Below are 25,197 nucleotides of genomic sequence, written 5' to 3' on the forward strand. Positions count from 1 at the left end.
TAAATAACATAATTAAATCTGCATTTTATTTGTCTTGATTTGGGATGGGGAGGCAGTCTACTTGACACATTTACATTTTACCAAAATCACCAGAAAGCCAAAAAGCATGATATTATGTTTAATTGAAAAGAAAGATACAACAATGTCTACAACGCTGCTGAAGTTACATAAAAGAAGGAAGCAACTTATTAAGACTGCATTTACTCTTTGTTTAGAACTTTGGGAACTTTGATATAAGGTTCTTCATAGCTTGGAATAGCTGCGACCGCAGCTTCCCTGTTCAAAGCACAATAGAAATTAACTTTATACCTAATTTTATTTCAGGAAACAATTCATAATCACTAATCCTTCCTTGCCTTTTCTCGTATGGTTGGGGAATATCATCACGCAAGTTCTCACCTTCGGTATCTGTAAATTCAACAATGCAACTTTGCATGACTAAAATAGCAAAAAGTTTAATGCCCATTTATATAATTGAACTGAAGTTAATTATTCAAGCAATATAAAGATTGATAATTTAAATTTTGAAGATGAATTAAATAAACCTTAACAAATGCATATTTTTAAAGATTGCTTATGCAATTGGAGCTGAAGTCAATTATTTAAGCAATATAAGAGTTGATAGTTTAAATCGATTTTTCTAATAGATACAAATATGCTCTAGTTGAGGTTTATTTAATGCACTTCAAAAGAAAATTACAATTTTAATAATAAATGGATCTTGCTAATATGAAAAATAAGCATTTGTTATTAAAATTGTAGTTTCCTACTAACATATTAATCTTATAGGTGCATTAAATGAACTTTAATAGGTGTAAAGGATGTAATATATTAATCTTTTGTTTTTTTAAATAAGGGATGGAGGATTGCAAATTCAACCTTGAACCAGGCCAAAGTTCAACTTAATGCACTTATCACCAAGCCAAATCCGTGAGTGCACGTATAATATTAATTTTAACAAATCCATAATTGCATTTATTAAAAAAACTAAATTTAAATAAATATTTACTATTTTATCAACCAACAAAAAATACTCACAAATGTGATTGGAGGCTTTCCTATTATGAGTGCATATCAATGGCCAAAGTAGGTTCTCATTAAATTTTCAATGTTCGATCCCATCTCCCTGTTCAATTCAAAAACCCATACCCACTGTGCTCTATAACCAACAAACGAAAAATTACTGAATAAATATGGAGGGATCGTTCTAAAGAACCTGCTCGAATTGCAGGATCAACACTACTAAGATCAACCGCTTGAAGTTGTCCAAACCTAGCAAATGAAGAATTGATAATCAACCACCCAACAAAAAAAAAATATTAAAATTAAAAAAATAGCTGCATTGAGAGAGAAGCAAATACCAATCAATGACTTGTCGAATTTTGGGAGCGAATTCTTCAACCTGAATAGTTCTCAGAAAGCAAATGGGATAAGAGAAGAAAACTAATAAATAAAGTTCTATATGGGATTTCCAAAATAGGATAGTAAGACCTCATCTGGGGTAAGAGAAATTCGAGCAGTTTCAGCCAAACGAGGCAAATTTGGGGGTTCAAGAGAGGATCCATATGTTGCTTTCGTGAAGCATCTTCGAGTCCTATAACAATTGTAACGACTGAGTAGCTCTGAAGCAGAGCTCAATTTTCTGTTGTTGAAAGATGAGAGCGGCCTCGCTGGTGCTGGTAATTTGAGCAGTAACAGTGCTCTGCTTCCCATTTTGATTCTGCTTCTTCAATCAAAATCGCCTCCTCAGTCCTTTCCTCCTCCTATCCTCAAATACTAGAAACAGACTTCAATATTAACTGCGGCCCGCCACTGTATGGCAATACCTCTACTGCTGCCATCACTTGCGGTTTTGAAATAATTAAGAGCAAATATAAAAAGTAAATCATAAAAAATACAAATTTTGATAAACACATCCAATAAATCTCGGAAATCAACACAAAAATCTCAGAAATCTCAGGAACACATTCAGTATATAATATATCAACACAAAAACAAATTTCAACACACAAATCTCAGAAATCAATTTTTAATAAAAGCATCAGTAAATCCTAACACAGCATCCATGAAAAAATATATCAACACAGATCTCAGATCTCATTCCAGATACTAACAATATATCAACAATACACACAGATAAGCATGTGCAATATATAAACAATATATCAAAAAAATACTAACAAAAGAAACACTGTCAACAAAAGAAACAATGTAGTACCAGATTCTGGAGGTGAACGGCTGGAGACGAAGACGGCAGAAAGCAGCAACGCGGAGTTCTGAGGATGGGACGAGAGAGAGGCGGCGGCTGTGTAAGTTATCGGCTTTCAAATGTTCTCTTTTTGTTTAAAAAGGTGTGGATAAGGTTTTGAATATCTTTTTCTATTTAAGAAAATTATTCTTTTATTTTTATAGCATTAAAAATATTCTATATGAGATGTGTATTAATTTACTAAATTTTATATATAATAAAATTATTTATGGTTTTAATATTTATAATAAATAAAAATTTATTAATCTTGTGGATATGAATATATTAAAGTATTTTTAAAATAATTTTTTAAAATAAAAAATTAATCAAATCATTTAACCTCAAATAAATGGCCAAAGAACATTACCTTTATCGGCAACTTTTTCGATCTGCGATGGATCCTCAATCTCGATAATGGTGTGATCTTCAAAGTTTTTACCTGTATCTTGCGGTGTTTCCAGTGCAACTAGAGAAGCCACGTTGAGTTCAGTTTTTTATTTAATTTAATTTAATTTTTAATTTTAAAAATTTTAATTATATCTATTTGATTTAATTTTAAATAAAAAAATTAAATCATAATTAATATATTATTTTTAATAATATAAAGTGATTAAATTATATTAAAATTAAAAATATTTTAATTAAATTTTAAAATATTAAAAATAAAATATAAAAAAAAAAAATTATTAAAAATTCAAATTAATTAAATCGAATCAAATTAAACCGAATCAATCTAATTTAATTTAATTTAATTTTTGATCAAAATCAATTCATTTTATAAACACTAAAATTTTAATTTTTAAATTTATTTAATTCAATTTAATTTTAAATTCGATTCAATTTTAAATTAAATCACCAAATGCTCACGTTTTACCAAACAGGTTTACAAGCTGCTCTTGCCCTGGATCTGAGTTTCTTTAGGGCTTTTTGATAAAGTTTTAGGCAAACATTTATTCCGCCATAAATAAAAGTCTGGAAAGAATTCAATCATGCATACCTAAACAGGAGAAGATTAATTACATTTTTTCTATTTACAGAACTTGCTACAGACTAGCAAATTCAATCATGTATCCAATTGCTTTCCTTCTAACAAAATCTCTTTTGGAAATAATACACAAGACATTTTCTACAACAAATTTGTTCAATTTCTAGCCGTTCGGTCAGCCCCTGTTCTGATCTTCTCCATGCACTGTGGAACTCCTTTCAGCAAGTGTGGCATTAACAGGGTTTAGCTGAGAAGAAGCAACCAAGTTCTTTTGGTTTTCACCAGAAGTTGGTGAAGGATTTGTGCTTTGCGTGTTCTCGTTCTCGGACAACGAGACAGATGTCGTTACTGACATAGGAGCTGTTGTCAAAACAGTATCTGGTTCGATGCCTCCACCGTGATTTGCGCCGTCTTTCGCACTACCTACAGCCCATATAAATAAACCATCAACATGCGCAAGCATGAGAAACCCATCAATTTCTCAATAAGAAAGGTGAATAGATAATTAGGAAGAACAACCTGTATGAACTGCAGCAGTAGCAGGCGAACTAGTATTTGAAGGCGTGGATGAAGTTGAAGCTCCCTTTTTCATCTTTGACTGCAAAACACATCCACAATCCCATGATGCAACAATCAAACTTTGATTTTACAGTCAATCAATGATCAGCAGATGAATGTTTTCCTTCTTTACAAGAAAAACACAAGTTTTTTGTTGTTTGTGATTTTCTTTTCATGCGAAAATGACTGCTAGAGATCTTAAAGAATGAACAGTGTATTTTGGCAGTGTCAATGGGCCTTCGATCGGTCAAGGGACATTAAAAATGAAAATTTAGACAAGTCATGACATAACAGCTATTGTTTCTTTATCAAGAAAGCTATCCACAGCTATTGTTTGTTTTTCAAGAAAGCAACTAGAACTTGTTTTTTGCAAGCCAGGCAATCCTTCACTTTTGATGAAAGTTTCATACCTTGATATTTTCTTCACAATGTTTCAGTACCACAGAGATGTTCGCATAACGGCCATGCAATAGCGTGTAAGCCCATAAGAGGAGCTTCCTTGGAATGCTCAGATCGAGAATTTCAACCCCATTTATGAGAGGCTGAAGTTGTGTTTCCTTAGATAGCCGAGTTGGCACCAAATACAAGTTGAGACCAGATGGAAGCAAAACACAGGAACTCTCCCGGAAGAAATTATAAGAGCTTCTAAGCAAGGAATTGGCTGTCTCAAAATTTTCATCTGAAGCCCTTTCTACAATGATGTTCTTAATTTTACCCAACACTGGATTCCATTTTGTTTCAAGATTTTCCAAATGGATAGAATCCTCAAATGCTGAATTCCAGAACTCATTTGTTTTCAGATCAACACAAAGCAAGGGGTTAGTTTCCAGACTGTTATCTGATGGGTTAAGGCTCGGCATCTCAATTGGAGTTCCAGGTCGTAATGGACTGATCAATGCTAAATTAATTACAAGAGAACGACACCAAGCAACAGACGCATGCCTGCAAACTTTTGCACAGTTACTATTTGACAACTTGGGATTCTTAAAACGCTTCCGGATCTTCTCATTTATTGCTTCAAGTGTCTCCAGCTTGCCATTTCTTTCTAGTGATGCAATATATCTGTGGAGGTAGCTGCAACAAGCAGCGAATGTTTGGACATAAACAACTGGAGGAGTAAAAAACAGGCAACGCATGTGCTTAACATATATGCAAAAACAAGAATGACTTTTAAATCTTTCCATGAATTAGCACACTGGCATTTCAGGATTGAGACATTAAAGTTATAAAAAATAAAAGATTTAAGAATTTGATAAAGGTTTCACGAACTAGTTGGCCTTCAACTGAAAGTTTCAGAACTTAATAAAAAGGAATTTTAGAGAAGAGGAAGTTGCTTAATTTAAATTAGTGGAAAAAGGCATATAATGCCAAGCTTATGCAATTCATAATAAGATACTTCCACAAGTAATTGCCTAATTGGAAACAAAATTTTCATGGATGACTCACAAGCATATTTAAAAATTTGGCCACTCAAGTAGTTTGGACTTTGGAGGGGGAGGGGTGGTTTCAGTAGACATCTAAATTTTGAACTGTAGTGCTCTCATTTGTATGATGAAAATAGATGATGATGATATCTCCATATATCAAAATGTAATACTAAAGTTGAATGGAATTTACGTGTACAAGCTTGCTTCTGATATTTCTGGGCTTCTGATCTCAGGCAAGGTGAATATTTCTGGCCATAAGTTTCCCTGTTCCATGAATAACGAGAACATCTTCTCCAGTTGATGCTCAGAGCTGCCCAGTGCACCAGAGCCAGCTTGATGCATGGATGATACAAGGGCCTTGATGAACCTCCCCAGGGCAACTGGTACAAGATCCTCAATGCACAATGAAAACTGGATTAAAATTGAAGTTAGATCAAAACTGTATACCAGAAAGTTGGATGAGTGGCAAGAGAAATTGACATAATAATGGATAGACATATCGAGTCAGCATAAAGTAACATTAGAGGCTTATGCACATCCCTCTTTGCAATAAATAAATGTACTACCTGTCAGTGAGAATTCCTTTTCAATCACCCAACACCATCAAAAGTGGGGGAAAACAAAGATTAAACAGTGGAAAACAATTAATTACAGTTGACTTATTTGCTAATCCTAACTTATTCTAGGAATATGATTTGATTTGAATTGGTTAGGATCCTTAATTATCTATATAATTATTATTTGATTATTTGCTTCTTATTTAGATATAATTCTTTGTGTATAAATAGTTATATAAATCAATTGTAAAGATTAAGAGTGAAATACAAGAATTCTCTAAATTTTCTCAAAATTCATCATGGTATCAGAGCCTTTTCCTGATTTTAGGGTTCAAATTTAATTTTTTCCTCTTTAAGGGTTTCAAAACCCTAGATCTACCTTTTTTGGTACTAACCTATCTAAGAGCCTTTCCTCCTCTCACCGCCGGCACCAGGACTGTTGCCGGTCGATCGCCCAGCTCCGACGCCGAAAAAGCCCGCACGTGAGGCTCACGCGCCTCCCTTTCCCGGCTCGTGACCAATCGCCTGATGTTGCTTCGCAGCTTCGATCACTTCGGCGACGATTCTGACCATCTTTCCGGCCTTCCCATGCCGCTACCCGGTCTTTTGGTGAATCGACTGGGCTCTCTTGTATGTACAACCTTGGGTACCTCCTATTCTTTCACGGTTTACAAATCTTTACCATGGCAGAAGGTAAAACGGTCTCGATTCCTAACTCTGATTCCTCGTCCTCCGGTGCTATATCTAACTTTGTAAAGTCAGGTAATGCTTCCTCTCTTAATAATGTTCCATGGATTATCAATTCTGGTGCGAATAGACACATGACAGGCTCTTCTAAAGGCTTTCTCAATTATTTTCCTTCTCTAACCAAAGATAGTGTCAGAATTGCTGATGGCTCTTTTACTCCCATATCCGGAACAGGTTCTTTTATTTGCACATCCAACATTAAATTATCATCTATCCTTCATGTTCCCCACTTTTCTATCAACTTTTTATCTGTCAGTACTATTACCAATGCCCTTAATTGTAAAATTGAATTCTTTCCTGATCATTGTGTTATTCAGGATCTTCACACAGGAAAAAGGATTGACAATGGTAGGCTGCATAATGGCTTATATATGTTGGAGGGTGATCCAGGTTCTTCGATATTTCAAACCTGTTTTAGAGAAAATAAGGATGTCAATCAGGAAATAATACAATGGCACAGACGGTTAGGGCATCCATCATTTTTTGCCTTAGAAAAACTTTATCCTAATTTGTTTGCTAGAAGTCAGTTTGATTCTCTATTTTGTGATGCTTGTGAGTATGCTAAACACACTAGAACATCCTATCCTTTGAGTCATAATAAAAGTCAAATTCCTTTTGTAACTATTCATTCTGATGTTTGGGGGCCTACTCAAACTGTTTCCTTGTCTAGTAATCGATGGTTTGCCACCTTTATTGATTGTTGCACTCAAATGACTTGAGTCTATTTCATTAAAGCTAAAAGTGATGTATTTTCTTGTTTTCAATTCTTTCATAAGATGGTTTGTACTTAATTTGATACTAAGGTGAAAATTTTGAAAATGGACAATGAAAGAGAATACATGAATAGTAGCTTTTCTGCTTATTTGAAGAGTAATGGGATAGTACACCAGACTAGTTATCCTTATACTAGTGCTCAAACTGGCGTTGTTGAGAGGAAAAATAGGCATCTATTGGAGGTAGCTCGATCTCTTATGTTCACCATGAATCTACCCAAAGCATATTGGGGAAATGCAATCTCAAGACCCTTGATTTTATGAGTCTTTTGGCGGTTCTACAAGGGAAGAATTCATACGTTGTTCCACCAAAAGTATTTGGGTGTGTTTGCTTTGTCCATACTAGGACGGCAGGAAAATTGGATCCCAAGGCCCTTAAATGTGTGTTTGTTGGGTATTCTCCAACACAGAAAGGATACAAGTGTTATTATCCTCCCTCTAGGAAATACTTAGTCAGTATGGATGTTACCTTCTGAGAAACTGAACCCTACTTCAGTACCACCCACTCACCTCTTCAGAGGGAGAATAATGAGCAAGAATAGGTGATCCCGAATTCTGTGATTCTGATTGATATGGTTCAACTAGAAAGTTTGAGTTCTAGTAGACAGGGGGAGATGTCCAATCAGGAAGAGAGAACTGGTTGTTTGGACAAGCCAGATTTGAGAAGGTATTCGAGGAGAACTAAGGCAGAAGAAGCCATTATGCAGTCTACTCAGAGTTAAGAATCTTCTCCTGGTGAGTTACCCAGTCATGAATCTTCTTCTGGTGAGTTACCCACAACTCTTTCTTCTGGTGAGTTACCCACAACTCTTAAATGTTTCAATGACTTAGATAAACCTATTGCACAAAGAAAATGGGTCAGATCTTGTACTAAACACCATATTTCTAACTTTGTTTCTTATGAATCTTTATCTCCTTCCTATAGAGCCTTTGCCTTGTCTATTTCCTCTGTGTCTATTCTACAGGATTGGAAGAAAGCTCTTGCAGATCCTAAATGGAAGAAAGCAATGATTGAAGAGATGAAAGCATTGGCTAAAAATGAGACTTGGGAGCTTGTCACTCTCCCACCTGGGAAAAAACTCGTTGGCTATAAATGAGTGTTCACAGTGAAACACAAAGCTGATGGCACAATTGAACGGTTTAAGGCCATATTGGTTGCTAAAGGATTCACCCAAACCTATGGAGTGGATTACCAAAAGACATTTGCCCCAGTTGCAAAAATGAACTCAATCAGAATTTTGTTATCCTGCGCAGCCAACTTGGACTGGGACTTACAACAGTTTGATGTGAAGAATGCTTTCCTCCATGGAGATTTAGAGGAAGAAGTGTTCATGGAAATTCCTCCTGGGTTCGCTGATGAGAAGATACAAGGAAAGGTGTGCAGGTTAAAAAAGACTTTGTATGGGCTAAAACAATCTCCTAGTGCTTGGTTTGACAGGTTTAGCAGAGCCATGATATCCTTTGGTTACCAACAAAGCAATGCTAGCACACTCTGTTTATCAAACATCACAAGGGTAATATCACCCTTCTTATTGTTTATGTTGATGATATGGTGGTGACAGGCAATGACAAAGAGGAAATGACTCAACTAAAGAGATTGTTAGCTTAGGAATTTGAAATCAAAGATCTAGGAAAACTGCAATATTTCCTAGGTATTGAGGTGGCTAGATCAGAAAAATGAATTTTCATCTCCCAAAGAAAGTACATTCTAGATCTGTTGGAAGAAGGAACTGGTGAGTCCGTGGATATTAGAAGATACCAGAGATTGGTAGGAATATTGATTTATCTCTCACACACTCGACCGGATATAGTTTATGCTGTTAGCTTAGTCAGCCAATTCATGTATGGCCCTCGCGAGACTCATATGCAAGCTATACTTCGCATCTTAAGATACCTAAAGTCTGCGCCAGGGAAAGGGCTTCTTTACTCCAAACATGGTCACCTCCGAGTTGAAACTTTTACAGATGCAGATTGAGCAGGATCTCTTGATGACAGGAAATCCACCTCTGGCTAATGCACAGTTGTGGGAGGAAACCCTGTCACCTGGAGAAGCAAAAAACAAAGTGTTGTTGCTCGGTCAAGTGTTGAAGCAGAATACAGAGCAATGACCCAAGGTGTGTGTGAACTCTTATGGTTACAGAAGTTATTGGAGGAGTTGAGATTGCTCGAGAGAGACAAGATAACTTTATATTGTGACAATAAAACTGCTATAAGTATAGCACAAAATCCAGTCCAACATGACCGGACGAAGCACATTGAAATTGATCAGCACTTCATTAAAGAAAAATTAACCGACGGTATCTTGAGCCTAGTTCATGTGACTTCTACCGGGCAACTTGCGGATGTGTTTACTAAAGGGCTCAACAACAAGATCTACCATAATCTGATTTGCAAGTTGGGCATGTGCGACATCTTTGCACTAACTTGAGGGGGAGTGTTGACTTATTTGCTAATTCTAACTGATTCTAGGGATATGATTTGATCTGATTTGATTAGGATCCTTAATTATCTCTGTAATTATTATTTGATTATTTGCTTCCTATTTAGATATAATTCTTTGTGTTCATATAAATCAATTGTAAAGATCAAGAGTGAAATACAAAAATTCTCTAAATTTTCCCAAAATTCTTCAATTACTATATGAAAGCATATCCAAATCTGCTCATTTAGATCAATTGAAGCATGAACAACTTGCTAGGAAGTGACAGTGGAAATTTAGATTCAGCAAAAATTAAATAATTCCCTCATGCTTATGTACTGATTAAAATGAAGCTAGGCTCTAGAGGATCATTATAAACAATTTTTAATGTCCAAGGATTTGAGACTTTACCCTTTTGTCTGCCCGAAGAGATATAAATGCACGATCCAGGGTACAAATATCTCCGGTTTCCTCCAATAATTTCAAGTAGAACAACACATACTTCCGAATGCAAGTGATAAATTTTCGAGAACTTTCTGGTAAGTTAATTTCAAGGATCTTTTTGTTTCCAGGGAAATTTGATGTTTTCCGCCTGACATACATATAAGAAAAATTAAATTCAAATATAATATGACAAATAATATAACTTTAAAGGAAGCAAGTTACACAGAAATGTTGAGACCTCCCAAGATAGCAGCAATAAAATGACTCTTGTTATAAGGACTCTTGTTATAATGTACACTTGGAACATTTCAACAAGGTCACATGCATGTGGCAGCGTTAGGAGTTCAAACACATTCAGAAACCAACTTCAGAAATGACATTCATCTTTCTTTGAATTTTCCATGTTAAAATTGGATGTCGCTATAAGTCCAATGAAATAAATATATATATAACATAAAATCTGAACCTCTTAGGATATAAGGCCACATTTTCTGCCACGTGATAACCCATCAAAGATCGTGAGAATTAGTAATAGACAGGAATTAGTCATACCTCCCTTTTTTAACCATGCTATCGATCTCCCACATATTTATAGTGAAGGATGAGCGGGATGATTTAAAACAAAAAGAAAGTTCATCCTTGGCCCTCTCCAAATCACCCTTCAAACCCCTTCTATATAGTCCTTGAGCAAGCATATATCTGGCTTTATGAAAATGTTTGAGATCCCCATCAACACAAATTTCCAGAGCAGAAATGCAATCATTGTAAAGCATATTCCACACTTCTTCAATGCGAATAAATTCCTCGTGCTTTCTCTGCAGGGAATCTTCTTGAGTGCTTCTGTCCTTCGTATCATCCGGCAAATGTGGCATTTCAAGAGCTAATTCACCAAGGATTTTCATAGCAGCTTCCTTTATTGATAGATTAAAGGAATATCCAGATAGGACCTGGATAAAAGAAAACTACAATATATCATGACATACATAAATATATCAATTATATAAATTTGTGACTGCAAAAACCCTCATGCTTTATTTGGATATGTGGAAAAGAGGAGGATAGAAAATAAACCGAGGAAAATACCAAGGGAAAACACTTTTCACTGTTTGGAAAGGTGGTGGAAAATAAACTAAGGAAGGAAAATACATGTTATTTTCCATCAGTTATTTTCTCTCCCAAACTGAGAGAAAGTAGGAAAATCAAAGTGAAAACTGTCTTGTTACTTGTGAAATGACATGCATATCCCTTAATTTTTTTTTTTATTATTTTTTCAAATTCTATGCCTTTACTTGTAGCTGTCTGAGTATAGAGATTTTAGCTCGATAATATATTAATAGATTTGCATTATTAAAAAATAAAAAATATGTCTTAAAAATTTTATGAATGTTATTATTACATGGTTAATTTTATAGCAACTTTTTTATTTTGGTTATACAATAAAAATATAATTTATAAAATTTTGATGGATTTGAGAATATGTTATTATTTTATAATAATTTTGTCCTATAGTGATTTTTATTATATGAATTTTGTGGTACAATAAAAAAAATCTACAAAGGTGATAAGTGTAAAATGATAATTTTAATAAGGTATTATTATTTTATTGTTATCATACTTTTCTCATGTCTTATTTTATTTTCTATCCATCCAAACAAATGGATGGAAAATAAAGGGTGTAAAATAAAAAATATTTTCCTTTTGTTTATTTTCCTTCCTCTCCAATGATTTATCCAAACATGCTGTAAGATGATAAATGTCAAAACACAAGGTTATTAAGGGGGTCACAAACATGCCACGTCAAAATTATAACGTGATATGTAAAGGAAGTTCAAACTAATAAACAAATATTGAGCAATTATAAAGAGATTCCTGTTCTTTTTCTTTAATTTGTATGTGGTTAGAGCAGGGAAGGGAAACCTTTAAAAGGGCCAGATTCTGCTTTCCATAGAAGCAAAGTAACTTCAAGCGTGAAGCATGCATCCTATAGACAGGATCCACGGCCGATGGATTCAAAGCAATAGCCTTATCATAATATGATAATGATGTCCCATATGAGTATCCAAGCTTCTCACAGAGTTTTCCCATATAGAATGCATGTGACCAGTCCTGCCTGTAACATAAATAAGCAATGTGTATTTTTCATCTGTTAAAGCATAAAAGAAGAATATCAATTAAGAACAGCAAGCATACTTGTGCAAGGAAGCTTTTCTAAAATATCAATTAAGAACAGCAAGCATACTTGTGCAAGGAAGCTTTTCTAAAATGCTTCAGTGAGTTCTCACAATGTGCAACCCATGCTGCATCCTTCGCAGGCACAACAGATCGCTGGTCATAAAATGGTACCACATTCTGAAGGCTGTCATAGTATACCAATGCCAGTAACTCGTGTATCTCACACTACAGCCACAGAGATTTTCACACTTGATATGAAGTTATCATACAAATATAAATGCTGAAAGCAGGAAAAATCACACAATTGGTGCTCCTTCATAACCACAATCATTCCAAGGAGGAAAGAAAAGCTAAAGTCACTACTATTGAGTCTATTAAAAAAGGACACAATGTTAATGAAAATAATAGTCTAAGGGCTCAATGCAGCACAATAGAAATACAGGGGCCTAACTGAAAAAACCTGATAAGTAGAGGGCCTCCTGATGCTTTTAGCCTAAAAAAAAGTATCTGAAACTATTCATACAGTTACTAAATCGATCTAGTCATCCTTGGATGATTCCAATAAAGAAACGCCCAGTAGGAACTTGTACTGTTTGACACCTTCTTTCTAGCAAGCTACCTTTACCAGAACTAAGGTGCTTTATATATTATCATGGGATGAGATTTAAAATACGCCCCAGACTAACCTAAGGAAATAGTACCAGTCCAAATGAAACCAAAAAGGAAAAAAAAGAAAAGAAAAAAACCAGATCCACATGTCACACAGATAAAAGAAGAAAAGATGAACCTGCTGAACTGATGTCTTCGCCAAAGCCAAACTCACTAATAGACAACGCCTGCTCCTCCTTCGACTTGTCTCAACTCTCTGAGGCAAAGTAGTATTCTTTCTCCATCCTGCTACATTTATGTGCTTACTTCCATCATTTAACAACAAATCAACCTCCTGTTTCAATGAAACCAAAAGAAAAAAATTCTGATGAAGTCAAGCATGGTCAGAAAAAATTCGCAAACCTCAGCAAAGTAAGGATGTCTTAATTTCTATAGCACTGTAGTTGTAAATGGCGGACAAAATAAAATAAATCTTACCTCATCATAAATATTTGCAAGCCGTTGCCAACTCTCAAACCGTAAAGGGTTGTACAGAAGATCGTACTTGAAGAGATTTGCATTCTGCTGTACAAACTCTTCACCTTCCTTGGTAAGTACAAAGCCTGGCCACTTATCAGTTGCACTCATTTCCTCTGACAGAGCTAGAAAATAATATAAGTTGCAATATACATCCAAATATGGCTCAGAGCTGCAACAAGTAAATTATTCGTACTGTGAGCTTATTCCTAAAGAACTTAAATATCAACAATCTCAGTCACCAATCAAAAGAAATGAAATAGATTATGTAACAAATAAAATACCTTCCAACCATCATTGACCTATGCTGTTTGACAGTTTCCACATCAGGAAATACCATCTTTGTTATGGTCTCAAGATACCCTTCGGAACCTGCTTCCTCTGAGAGTTTGTCTTCACATAAATTAAGATCATCTAAGAACCTATCAATTGCATTTCCAATCAAAACATCTTCAGGTGGTTGTGGAAAGTGTTTGCGAATGGCTCTTAACACTCTGCGAAGTTTTACCAATCCAGTTCTCTGAAATTTACAATGTGTGGCCAAGTCAAAAGGAAGTAGAAATTCATTCACAGACACACACACACACACACATGGGTGAGACAGACAGAAAGCACTCACAGAAGAAGCCTTTGCATAGGGCAATATATATTGAAAAACATCAGCACATTGTTCCTTGGTCTGATAATCTCCACGACTAGTATTTTTGTGCATGGCTAGGTCATCCTCATAGGATGAATCAGATCTAATATTGAGACCATATAAGCAGAAAAAGCATTGATCCAGAGCACCATCGATTATTAACTCAAGTTCCTCCCCTTCATCTTCAGTAAGTTCATTTCTAGATTCCGTAGATCGTTCAGTGGTTTTTCCTCCTTTGTTCTTGTCCTCATCACTGACTTGCATTTCACATCCTACACCTGCATTGTCTTTCTCTGGGCCAAAAAGAGAATGAATGCTTGCAGAAGTAATTCCTCCCACAGCATCATTCCCTACAGCACTTGTTTCATCAATTTCAGTCCCCCCCATCACCACATCCAGCGTATCAGATTTTAATTCCTTTTTAGATATTTTGTTTTGAGAGTGAGGGGAAAGCTGCTTATCATGCTGAGTTGATTCTCTGCTTGATGAGTTTAGATTGGACTTGAGCTTCATGTCCAGGGCTAAGAGGTGCTTTATTGCAAATCTAAGAAATGTTCCTTCCTCCCCTTTGCCCCCCTCACCCACACAGCATAGTCCATACTCAGCAAGCAAGTCATGGATTGCCACAATTAATGCAACCTAAGATCAGAAATCATAAACTGTTAGAAATCTATGAGACCAGATCATATCCAAAATCCGCTTTCCTCGATGGACGGGTAAGACTCACTTGGGTTTTGACAGGGACAGTAGGGATGAGATGTTGAAGTTTGCAGAATGCAATACCGGCATCAACAAAGCAGAATTCTTGCTTTTGTTCACTTTCATCAGCAGAAGATCTCTTACAGAGGCAGTTTATTGCAACATGGCACATGACTGCCAGGAGCAAAGTTTGAATATCTGTGATGATGCCCATTGGAGTTACTACACAATTCTGCAAGCACAAAATATTCACATCCTTTATTGCTAATATGGTATTTAAGAGTATGTTGAAGAAAAAGGATTGAAAAGAAGTAATATTGCATGCAGTAAACCTATCGATCACAAGCTTCATTAACATCTGAAAGGTGAGCAAATGAGTTAAACTACTTCTAGGCTGCATGAGCTTGACTTGCAAACTTCTTGGATTTGACAGTAATTAAGGTGAACAGGATCTCAAGAGTAACTCATATAAGGAATCAATTCCAGCTTGAGTATTACAACACTTAACTCACATAGCTTGTAACCCTACTTGACCATTAAATATTATATATATAATTATACATCATGTTGAAACAATAACTTAAGGAATTTATTTGAGTTTAGTTGGACTTAATTCCTGGTCAGTTAAAAACTGGAATTCAATTTGTTACAGTAATTGAGTCGAGTCATACTCAGCTCACGCAAGTACTGTATTGAAGCATGTTTGAGCATTAAAAAAAAGAGTTCAATCGAGGGTGACCTTCAACCCTTGAGTTTTTAGTTGATTTAGTTTAATGGTGCATTATATTGACTTCATTTAGCTTGATTATACACAAGTAAGACACAAACTATCTGCACATTACAACAACCAAAAAAAAAAGTCTATTGAATAAAATAATCCAATGTTTATGTTAATTCACATTTACATTCAAAACTCTAAATTTTGGATAATAACGCCAATTTTTTCAATTTGTCACAATTATAGCCAAGAGGATTAAAGTAAATCTAAAAAATTTAATGGTAAATTACAATATTACAATATAGTCTCTAAAGTTTTATATTAATAAAACATATAATCCTTTAATTTAAATTTTGTATTAAAAGTAAATATATTTTATATTTATCATATGTAATCTTAAATATATTATATTAAATAAATATTTATTACAAATAAATTCCAATTACATAAAATATCACATATAAGTATTATATATTAAAGTATTTCATTAAATGCTTATGCTCAACATTATAAATTACATGCATATTTTTTATATATGGAAAACTCTAGTTCATATTAATAATATTAAATAAAATGAAATATATATTTAGCCTATAAAGTTTTATTTTTCACATTTTAAATTTTTATTAATCTATATATAGAGAGAGAAGTGGGAATGAGAGTAAACAATGGGATTGACAAAAAAAAATACATTATTCAAATAAAAATATATATTTTAAAGACTATTTATTAGTCAAAAAAACTTTAGAGACTATATTGTAATTTACTGATAATTTTCAAATTTTAATTCAGTACTCTGGTAATCGTGACAAATTAAAAAAGTTTGATTTTATTATCCAAAATTTAAAATTTTGATATAAATGTAAATTACCTCAAATGTTCGGATTTTTTTTACCCAATAGGCCAAAAAAAAGCCTATCCATGCTTTATAAATTCATGATGTATTGATGTAGCAGAAGTTTTATCTTTAACCTAAAATATAAGCATAAATAACATTCAATTTTTAAAATCTACAAGGACTCACAGAATTAAGTGAAGAATCCATCTTCAATTGTGACACACAATGTGAAATTGCTTTCACCTCCTCCATCACCAACTCCAACCCATGATTTCCTGGATTTTCTTTTGGGGTGATATCAGAGGCAGAAAGTGCATTTAACCCATATTTCTGACGGAGAGTTCCATATTCATCAATACCAGCTGCTTGCATTAGTATTTGCAGCTTTCTCCGGTGGCAATTCAAATGTACCTCAATGTCCATTGGCTTTGTCTTTTCACATGCTTGAATTAATAAATCTATTGCTGATAATTCAATGCATGCAAGTCCTTCACCTTTACTATTAGAAGCATGTGACGGTAGTACATCAACGTGAACATTTTCTGTAGAAAATAGAAGTGGAGCAAGCAAGTTTATGCACTCCACGTACATTTCTTTCTCAATCATCTCGCCTACAGTCTTCTCAAGCAAGAAATCAACCTTTAATAAATTAATTTCATGAAGAATCCTGTTTACAGTTAACTCTTTATTGAGCTTCAGGTGTGGAAGTTGAACTGAACAGGGAGCATCATTCACTTTTTCTTTCTTCACCAAAAGGGACAAAGAAATACAGAACTCTTCATGAGCTTTAGACTTGTTGCCGTCATAGATAGACAATTTTCCACTCAACCAGAAGTATCGAACCCAAAAGGAACTTTTATCATTCACTAACAAATTATTAAAAAATGAATCCTGTAAACTAGAGTCTTTGGCAAACATTTCACTATTTTCTTGAGAATTCTTCAGAAAAGAGCAGCTTTCATTACCAGATATATGGTTCGAGTGAAAAGGATAATCCAAAGCAACTGATTCTATTATTTTGCAAAGATGATACGATACCTCTGACATGAATTCTGGCAACTTCAGAGAATTTGAAGGCAGAGACCCTAGGTCATGATATAATTCAGCAAGAAAAAGACTACATTCAGGGGTCCTATCCTGGCCCCAATGCCTTGTCAGCCTCTCCAACTCCAGAAATTTGATAAATGCATCTTGATATGCAAAACTCCGAGTTGCAGCATGGTCTAAAAGCAAGTGGCACATATGATATGCACCATAATTTGTTGAAGTTTCTTCTACAAATGTGGAAACATCCTTATATTCTGTATCCAAAGTAGGCTGATGAGGACATGATACAGAACAACTAGCTTCTTGATCAGAACCTTTACTTCTAAGCCTGCAGACAATAAAAGGTTCTAGTAACTGAAGTACACCTTTGGCCAGATCCTTGCTGGCAGCAAAATCCAATTCTTCTTTTCCTGGTTTACGACTCCTAAGCCTCTCAAGGCGAGTGCTCCGCCTCTCATGAGGGTGTTCTTCAAAAGTATTTGCTTCTCTTTCTTTAACAAGGTTGGATCTTTCAGAGTTATAATCAGCAGCACACAGACTTTCACTAGATATTGGATTCAGCACTTTATTTTCATTAGAAGACATAACAACATCCAAATGAGAAGGTAAACGGACAGTTAAAGTAACATCCCCAGATCTATAGTCTTTCTCAGACCTCGTCTCAGAAACACCACCTTTTAATGGAAGTAAAATTTCCAGAAGAGCATCAGCAAGAGCAGCCCATGAAGACTCAGGCAGGCATAATTCTATATTCTTCTTCAACTTCTTACAGGAAATACCCTTGCCTTCATCAATATTTTCATCTGTTGCTTTTCTCTTGTCAAGGAATTTAAGCCGCACATGCTTAGGTTCCAGCTTGTCTATACCTCTAGGAGCAAATGGAACTAGCTCAGACTCTTCAATAGTACTTTTGACAAGCAAAGCACGGGAATGTGAAGGCCAGTGGCTCAAAATCAACTCTGCAACAGAGAGACAGGCAACCTCATCACGAATGGCAATAAGAACTTCCAAAAGTTTCTCCATGCAATTCCCTGCATGCATTAAACACAGAGAAAATAAAATTTGTGTACCATAAAAAGATATATATTATAAAGCTTCTAAAGGAGGCAATATTACACAAAGCCCAGTAAGGTTTTGCACAAACATAACTATGCAAAGGAGCACCAATTAAGTAACTGAATAAGTTGGTGTATACTTAAATTAGATAATAAAAGCTTACAATTATTAGGGCTGCAAAGAAGCCCCTGCTCAAATGCCCAACGGGAAATACTTAGCAACCCCATCGAGCATGATAATGTTCCCAGCTGATTCCAGATAACTGAATCTTTTGTATCAATCTCTACAGCTTGAAGATAACAGTGAAGAGCATTCTCATAATGAGTTGAACCTTGTTGAAGGAAAACAGTGGCAAGGTTTTTCAGTGCCAGAAATCTGCCCCAAAAAGAAAAAGAAACTAAGTATGACATTGACTAAAATCTTAGAATGAGGATCTAGGTATGAAGTCCCTAAGTTCGTTAATTAATCATTTTAAGTTCATATTGGCAAACTTAGTGGTGGGTCTAATCAAGTTGAAGGTGAAGAAAAACTCATTCAATCTAAACAAGAACGTTGTAATTAATCACTTTAAATATAAGAATCATTCAAACAAAGATGTATAGCAATATCGTCCACATCTGACAATCATTTTTACTATAGAGTTGAATTATTTTTCATTTAAAAGAAGAAAAATAAAATTGAAAAGCTGATGAAAAGTAAAACAACAAAATGGGATAAGAATTAAGAAACCCTATAGAGTTGGCACAAAATTAAAGAAAATTAAGAATGTTATTAGTGGCATTAACAACTAAAATATGAATTTAGGTAGTGAGAAATTAGAAAACTACAAATGCAGACCTGAGCTGCTGAAGATGGCCATCGCTGGCATTACTATCCACCTAAAATAACAAACGCAAACAGAGAATTATATCAGCAAACTACATTAATGAGCAGCAGAAACAAGCAACCCAAACCCAGAAATTAAAAAAGGGAGATACTTGAACATTTGATAATAGAGGATCTTTTAGCACAGATTCTAACAATTGGCGAGCCTTATCATACTCTTTAGCTTGCAACTTGAGAAGCCCATCGTGGTAAGTTTGTGTAAGATGAAATTCCTGAAATTACCATATATAAAACCAACATTACATATCTGCAAACGATACACAAGAAGATTGGCTCTCAATGTCAATAGTATATAAAGAGAAGGAAGAAGAATCTTGCCTGGGCTTCTTTCGTGGGAGCTAAAGGTTCCCATTGCTCTCTAGAGTCAGTATCGTTAATAGCTGCAATTGCAAACTAAAAACGAGGGGAAAAAAATCAAATAAATTTTCACAAAAAATGACTCGTTTAATAACAGCACGTAATGAATCTGAAATCATCCTTACCATTTTTCTCAAACTCCCTAACTAGGGTATCGATTCTTCAATTTCTGGGTGTCAGTTAAGGTTAAGGGCAAGGTTCAGCTTTCAAGCGTTTTTTTATTATTGTTTATTTTCATAGTTTTCCTTTTTTCGGTCGGAAGTTTATTGTTTTTAGGCCGTTGGGGGTTTGGGAAAGGGGGTATACGTGTGCAGAGTGTTAGGGTAGTAGAACTAGGAAGGGAAAGGGATTTTTAATTTTAATTTTAATTTTTACCCTGCAAAATGAATTGCATTAAAAGGTTCAACTTGGCTGCAACTACAAAGCCCATCAAGGACAGAAATACAAAGAAATCAAACCAGCTAAGAGCCCAACCCAAACCAAAATGAAAGCCCAAACCCCACCTTTTAACTTTTTATTTGGGAGAGAATTTTTTAAGATAATAAGAGATTTTTCAAGATTTAAATGCATTTGGACTCGTGTTTGTAGGGGTAAAATTTTTAAAACAAGATTTTTTGAGATTTTTTTTGTTAGAAAGAAAAAAAGCTTAAAGCTTAGTTCATCCATCCTCTGACAAATTCCAACCAACACTGTATCATCGTCAGTGAGGAGTCCAAATTGTGCACTTCCTAAGGGAAAGTTGCAGCTAACTTTGTTAATCTATCAGTGCAAAAATTAGTCTCGCGGTAGACGTGCTTAACACTGATGCTTAGGTTAGGTCTTATCATGCTTCGAATAGACAAAATGAGTTCTCGAAAAATTAGAGGAACAATCTTCTTTCCTTTAACAATTTCAACAATCTCTCTACTGTCACTTTCCACACTCAACTTCCTTATGTCCATAGAGCTTTAGTCCCTCAAAAATGGCTTCTAATTCGGCCCGAATACAGGTATGCAATGAACCCACAAACCACCTCTACAAACCTTTAATTTCAACCCACTAAATTGATGGATTAAGAAGATTTTCTCTTGAAAATCTCTAAATACCTTAAATAACATTATCCTCTTCCTAAATTAAAAAAATAAGATTATTAAGATTTATAAACTATAAAAAATTTATTTTATAAAAGAAAAAAATTACATTTTCGTCTTTGAGATATAGCATAATTAACGGATTTATTCCTCTATTTTTAGAATTCAACACTTTAGTCCCTAAAATTTAATTTCATCAAAATTAAAGGTCTCTATATCCAATAATTTTGTTAAGTTAATGATTTCAGTTTGATCAAAAGAAAGAGACTAAAATATAATTCCAAAAATAACCTTATCAATGATAAAAATTACTTCTACCCTTCCAAATTTCCAAATCCTCTTCATTCATTTTCAAATCCCTGAATCATCTTCATTTTCTTCAAATTTTCAAAAAAATCGATGGCCCAAAAAATCACGGCAAGTGGTGGTCGACGACTAGCAACGAGCAACGGCCAGCGACTCTGAGCGAGCAATGGCCAATGACTAACAACATGAGATGGTGAGCATAGTGCCATGACGATTGACCAAGCTGTATGCGATGGCAACCGACCAAGTCGTGCGAGATGACGATCAATGTGAGCAATGAGAGATGCAAGTGGCAAGTAACGCTGCTCGGCGAGAGATGCAAGCGACAGGCGACACTAAATAGTGGCAAGCAATGGGCGAAAGTGAGCAGTGGCAAGTGGAAAACGACGTAAGTGGCAGGCGATATGAGCGATAGGCAGAGCAATGCAAGCGGTGGAACGACATGAGCAATAGGCAATGGATCGACCAACAAAAGGCAGCAGTGAGCGACAACGAGATTCAGGTGATGGATCAGTCAATAATACACGAAGTAGGCAACAGAAGCAGCAATTATTCTGTTGGGTTTTGATTTTTTGATTTTTGATAATTTGAATTTTACCTATTTTGATTTTTGTTAGATTATTGAGTTTGAATCTTAAATTTTAATTAAGTTTGAGATTTCAGTTGTTGCTTTAATTTGTGAAAGGATTTTTGTTCTATGTTCTTTAACTATGAAAATATGAACATATTAAGTGTAAAGAGAAAGAAGAATAAAAGGATACTTGGATCATTTCTTCATTCACTAACTGTATTTTTTACGGAGAAACTATGGATTTTGATGAAATTAAATTTGGCGGATAAAGTGTTGGGCCTAAAATAAAGGGACAAATCTATTAATTATGCTATACCTTAGGGATGAAAAAATAATTGTCTTTATAAAATCATACTTAAAAAACAAAAGACCTCACTATACTCTACCTCCTATCAAACAGAGTATAAGTCATCTAGAAGCATGTTACTAGAAAATAACATTGAGAACATCATGAAACTAGGGTCATAAAACTACCTAATTGCATCACACCAAAGAAGATGACCAACGTCCAAAAACATGCATGGCACCACTCTGAATAAAACCTAAAGGGATTGTTCAATCTCTTGTATTGCAATGCGGGAACCCTTGTCTATATGTGATACTATGTTGGCCAGTATAGAAGGTTCCTATTTAGGAGGATTTAGAGTTTTGGGATCCTAATTATGCTTGATTATAGTGATTTGATTTTTCTACCTTTATTGTAGATATTCCTAATTAGATGTGTTGTAAATATTTCTAAATTAGATTGATTCTTTATATATAAATACTCAAACTTTATAAAGATCAATTCAATTGGAATAGAATTAAAAAAAAATCCTCCTAAAATTCTTCATAATAGGGAGAAACCCGCCGAACCTGTCTGTGAGGCAAGCCTTTCGACTGCCGAAGCCTGCCCCCAAAAATGAACTTTCGTCTCTGGAGGGCACTTTCGGCCGCCGAAGGTGCCGCCGAACCTGCATGACTTTCGGCTCTGGAGGGACTTTCGGCCGCCGAACCTGTTGCCGAAAGTGCCCTGTTCAGCCCTCCTTTGCATGATTTATGTGATTGTTTTAAGGTGTTTTAGGGGGTTTTTGGGGAGTATTTTAGAGTCATGTTATGTATGTTAGGTCCCTCATTTGAGTCCACCTGTGTAGGTTCGGACCCGAGGAACCGAGGACCCCAGCAGTGAGTTCAGCTGCTTCTGAGTCTGTTAAAGCTTCAGCCAGAGGTGAGTGGAATACCTTATTTCATTTCAAAGTAAATAAATAAATTCTGAGCATGATACACGCATCATGAATGCCATGAGATATACTAGGGTGCTTGCATTAGAATTCACGAATATGTTGCATTGCATATTATGTTGTTGATGTGGATGAATGTTGAATGATCCATTAGCCCTCACACGTTATGACATGATGTTATGATATGGAAGTCCAGGCGTGCCTGCACTACACCCCTGGCACTATGTAAGAGAAAGACCGGGTGAGCCTGCACTACGCCCCCGGCACTATTGGATATGTATGTTATGCTACGGAAGTCCAGGCGTGCCTGCACTACGCCCCTGGCATGGTTAGACTGTATGGAGGGCTAAATGGTGACAAGTTCATCCTTGATGTGAATTGTTTGTGATATGTTGCATTTTATGAAAGCATGAAATTTAAATTGAATAATTAATTATTCTGCTCACTAGGCTTTATAGCTCACCCCTCTCCCTTAACCCCCAGGCTTGCAGGAACAGGGTAGACCAGGAGGTCAGCAGGAGTAGAGTTATGTTGTATGCAATAACTAGATGTGGACATGAATGTGATGTAATGTAAAAGTATAGTATAGAAATGAAATGTAATGATGTCTATTGAGGTTTATAGTTGTGCTTGACCCTAGTATGTTGTTAATCCCTTTGAGTACATGATTTTAATGATGCTTATGTGACCAAACTCAATACATGTTATATCACCCCATTGGGGCATTGATGAGACTCCTAAGAGGGGTTAATGTTTATGATTATGTTATGTATAGTGCATGCACAGGTTGAGTTTGGTGAATGAATGAAAGAATGAATGAATGTAAGGAAAAGTTCAAAATTTTTATGTATGTTGTTGATCATGTATGGGATTAAACAGGTTCACAGGATGAATGTTTGGCTTGCTACGGGTCCCGGCGGTCTTAAGCCGATCTGGATCCTAGCGCCGGTAGCGGTCTGATTTTTGGGTCGTTACAATAATATCAAAGCTTTTGCCTGATTTAGAGTTCCAATTCAATTTTGGACTTTCAAAATCCTTGGCAATCAAATTTGATACTCACCTATCTAGTCCCATTTTTCTTCATAACTGTCTACCCCATTGGAGTTGCAGCCCCTTCACTGGCCATTTACCAACCTCCGATGACCGAGATCTCGGCGCGTGTGACTCGAGTGCCACTCTCTCTCGATGCGTGAGCTTATTTCCCAGCGTAGATCTTCACGCCCAAACCTCATTGTTGCCTTTGGACCTCTCTTTCTGGCTTGTTCTTGCTCTTCCTTGCTAGATTTGGTGTTGATTGGGTGTTTTGTTGGTATGAGCGACTTCCTGTTATAGTTGTTTGGGTGTTCCTTTATAAATAGAATGTTGATTGGGTGTTTGTTTTAGTTGGGCAATCTTTTTTCATTATTGTGTTCACTTTATTGCTATCTTCTAACATGTCATCTCCATGGATTATTGATTCTAGTGTAATCGACCCATGACATGCTCTTCTAAAAACTTTCTTAATTATCTTCTGTCTACAAAAAGATAGTAGATGGATCTTTCACTCCTATCTCTGTAACTGGTTCTATTGTTTGTACTCTAAATATCAAGTTATCTTCTATTCTTTATGTTCTGTTCTTCGTGTTCCTTATTTTCCTGCTAATCTTTTATCTGTTAATGCTCTCACCAAAACACTTAACTATAAAATTAAATTTTTTTTCTAACCATTGTGTTATTCAGAAGCTTCAAATTGGAAAGAGGATTAGCAATGGTAGACTGTATGATAAATTATATATATTGAAAGGGAATCTAAGTTTGAATTTACCTCGGGCTCTTTTTGGAAGAAATTAGGAAGCAAATCATACAGTGATATCGACGATTAGGACACTCATCCTTTTTTGTTTTAGAGAAATTTTATCTTGATTTATTTTCTAAGACTCAATGTGATTCTTTAGTTTGTGATACTTATGAGTATACTAAGCATACAAGAACCTCTTATCTCTCAAGTAACAATAGGAGTACAATCCATTTTGTGACGATCCATTCTGACGTTTGGGGATCTACTTTAACTGTCTCACTATAGTAATTGTTGGTTTGTTACTTTTATTGATTGTTGCACTTGTATCACTTGAGTTTATTTGATAAAGGTAAAGAGTAATGTGTTTTATTACTTTCAATCTTTTCACAAGATGGTTTGTACTCAATTTGATGTTAAAATAAAAATTTTGAGAACTAATAATAGCACAGATGGATGCTCATTTTTCTTCTTATCTGGAGTCTAATGGGATACTATATCAAACTACTTATCCTTACACTAGTGCCCAAAATGTTGTTACTGAAAAAAAAGGCACCTGTT

At 35.2% G+C, this 25,197-nt stretch overlaps 2 protein-coding genes across 8 annotated transcripts; both read right to left on the bottom strand.

The window, feature by feature from the left end:
* LOC110612222 (glutamyl-tRNA(Gln) amidotransferase subunit C, chloroplastic/mitochondrial) lies at positions 1-2,380 on the bottom strand. Of its 4 annotated transcripts, none has more exons than XM_021752935.2 (6): positions 2,219-2,380; positions 1,492-1,834; positions 1,362-1,402; positions 1,217-1,272; positions 357-408; positions 1-276 (listed from the first exon to the last, which is right to left on the bottom strand). In XM_021752935.2, the coding sequence occupies exons 2-6, from the start codon at positions 1,711-1,713 to the stop codon at positions 201-203; spliced, it is 447 nt and encodes a 148-aa protein (XP_021608627.1). In that variant the 5' UTR covers positions 1,714-1,834; positions 2,219-2,380; the 3' UTR covers positions 1-200. The 4 variants fall into 4 exon arrangements, with proteins under 4 accessions (XP_021608627.1, XP_021608626.1, XP_021608629.1 ...); XM_021752934.2 differs by having other exon boundaries at positions 1,492-1,843; positions 2,219-2,379; XM_021752937.2 differs by having other exon boundaries at positions 1,492-1,776; positions 2,219-2,374.
* Positions 2,381-3,242: 862 nt separating this feature from the next.
* LOC110611048 (calcineurin-binding protein 1) lies at positions 3,243-20,035 on the bottom strand. Of its 4 annotated transcripts, none has more exons than XM_043954728.1 (19): positions 19,821-20,035; positions 19,657-19,731; positions 19,437-19,550; positions 19,291-19,331; positions 18,617-18,828; positions 16,537-18,428; positions 14,823-15,026; positions 14,075-14,734; positions 13,740-13,975; positions 13,417-13,627; positions 13,118-13,273; positions 12,398-12,555; positions 12,076-12,268; positions 10,711-11,120; positions 10,126-10,306; positions 5,409-5,629; positions 4,202-4,865; positions 3,753-3,831; positions 3,243-3,656 (listed from the first exon to the last, which is right to left on the bottom strand). In XM_043954728.1, exons 1-19 carry the CDS (start codon positions 19,821-19,823, stop codon positions 3,409-3,411), a joined length of 5,958 nt encoding a protein of 1,985 aa, XP_043810663.1. In that variant the 5' UTR covers positions 19,824-20,035; the 3' UTR covers positions 3,243-3,408. The 4 variants fall into 4 exon arrangements, with proteins under 4 accessions (XP_043810663.1, XP_043810664.1, XP_043810662.1 ...); XM_043954729.1 differs by having other exon boundaries at positions 4,202-4,853; positions 19,431-19,550; XM_043954727.1 differs by having other exon boundaries at positions 19,431-19,550.
* Between the last annotated feature and the right edge of the window lie 5,162 nt (positions 20,036-25,197).

Source organism: Manihot esculenta, chromosome 3, assembly GCF_001659605.2.
Source record: "Manihot esculenta cultivar AM560-2 chromosome 3, M.esculenta_v8, whole genome shotgun sequence".
NCBI lineage: Eukaryota > Viridiplantae > Streptophyta > Magnoliopsida > Malpighiales > Euphorbiaceae > Manihot > Manihot esculenta.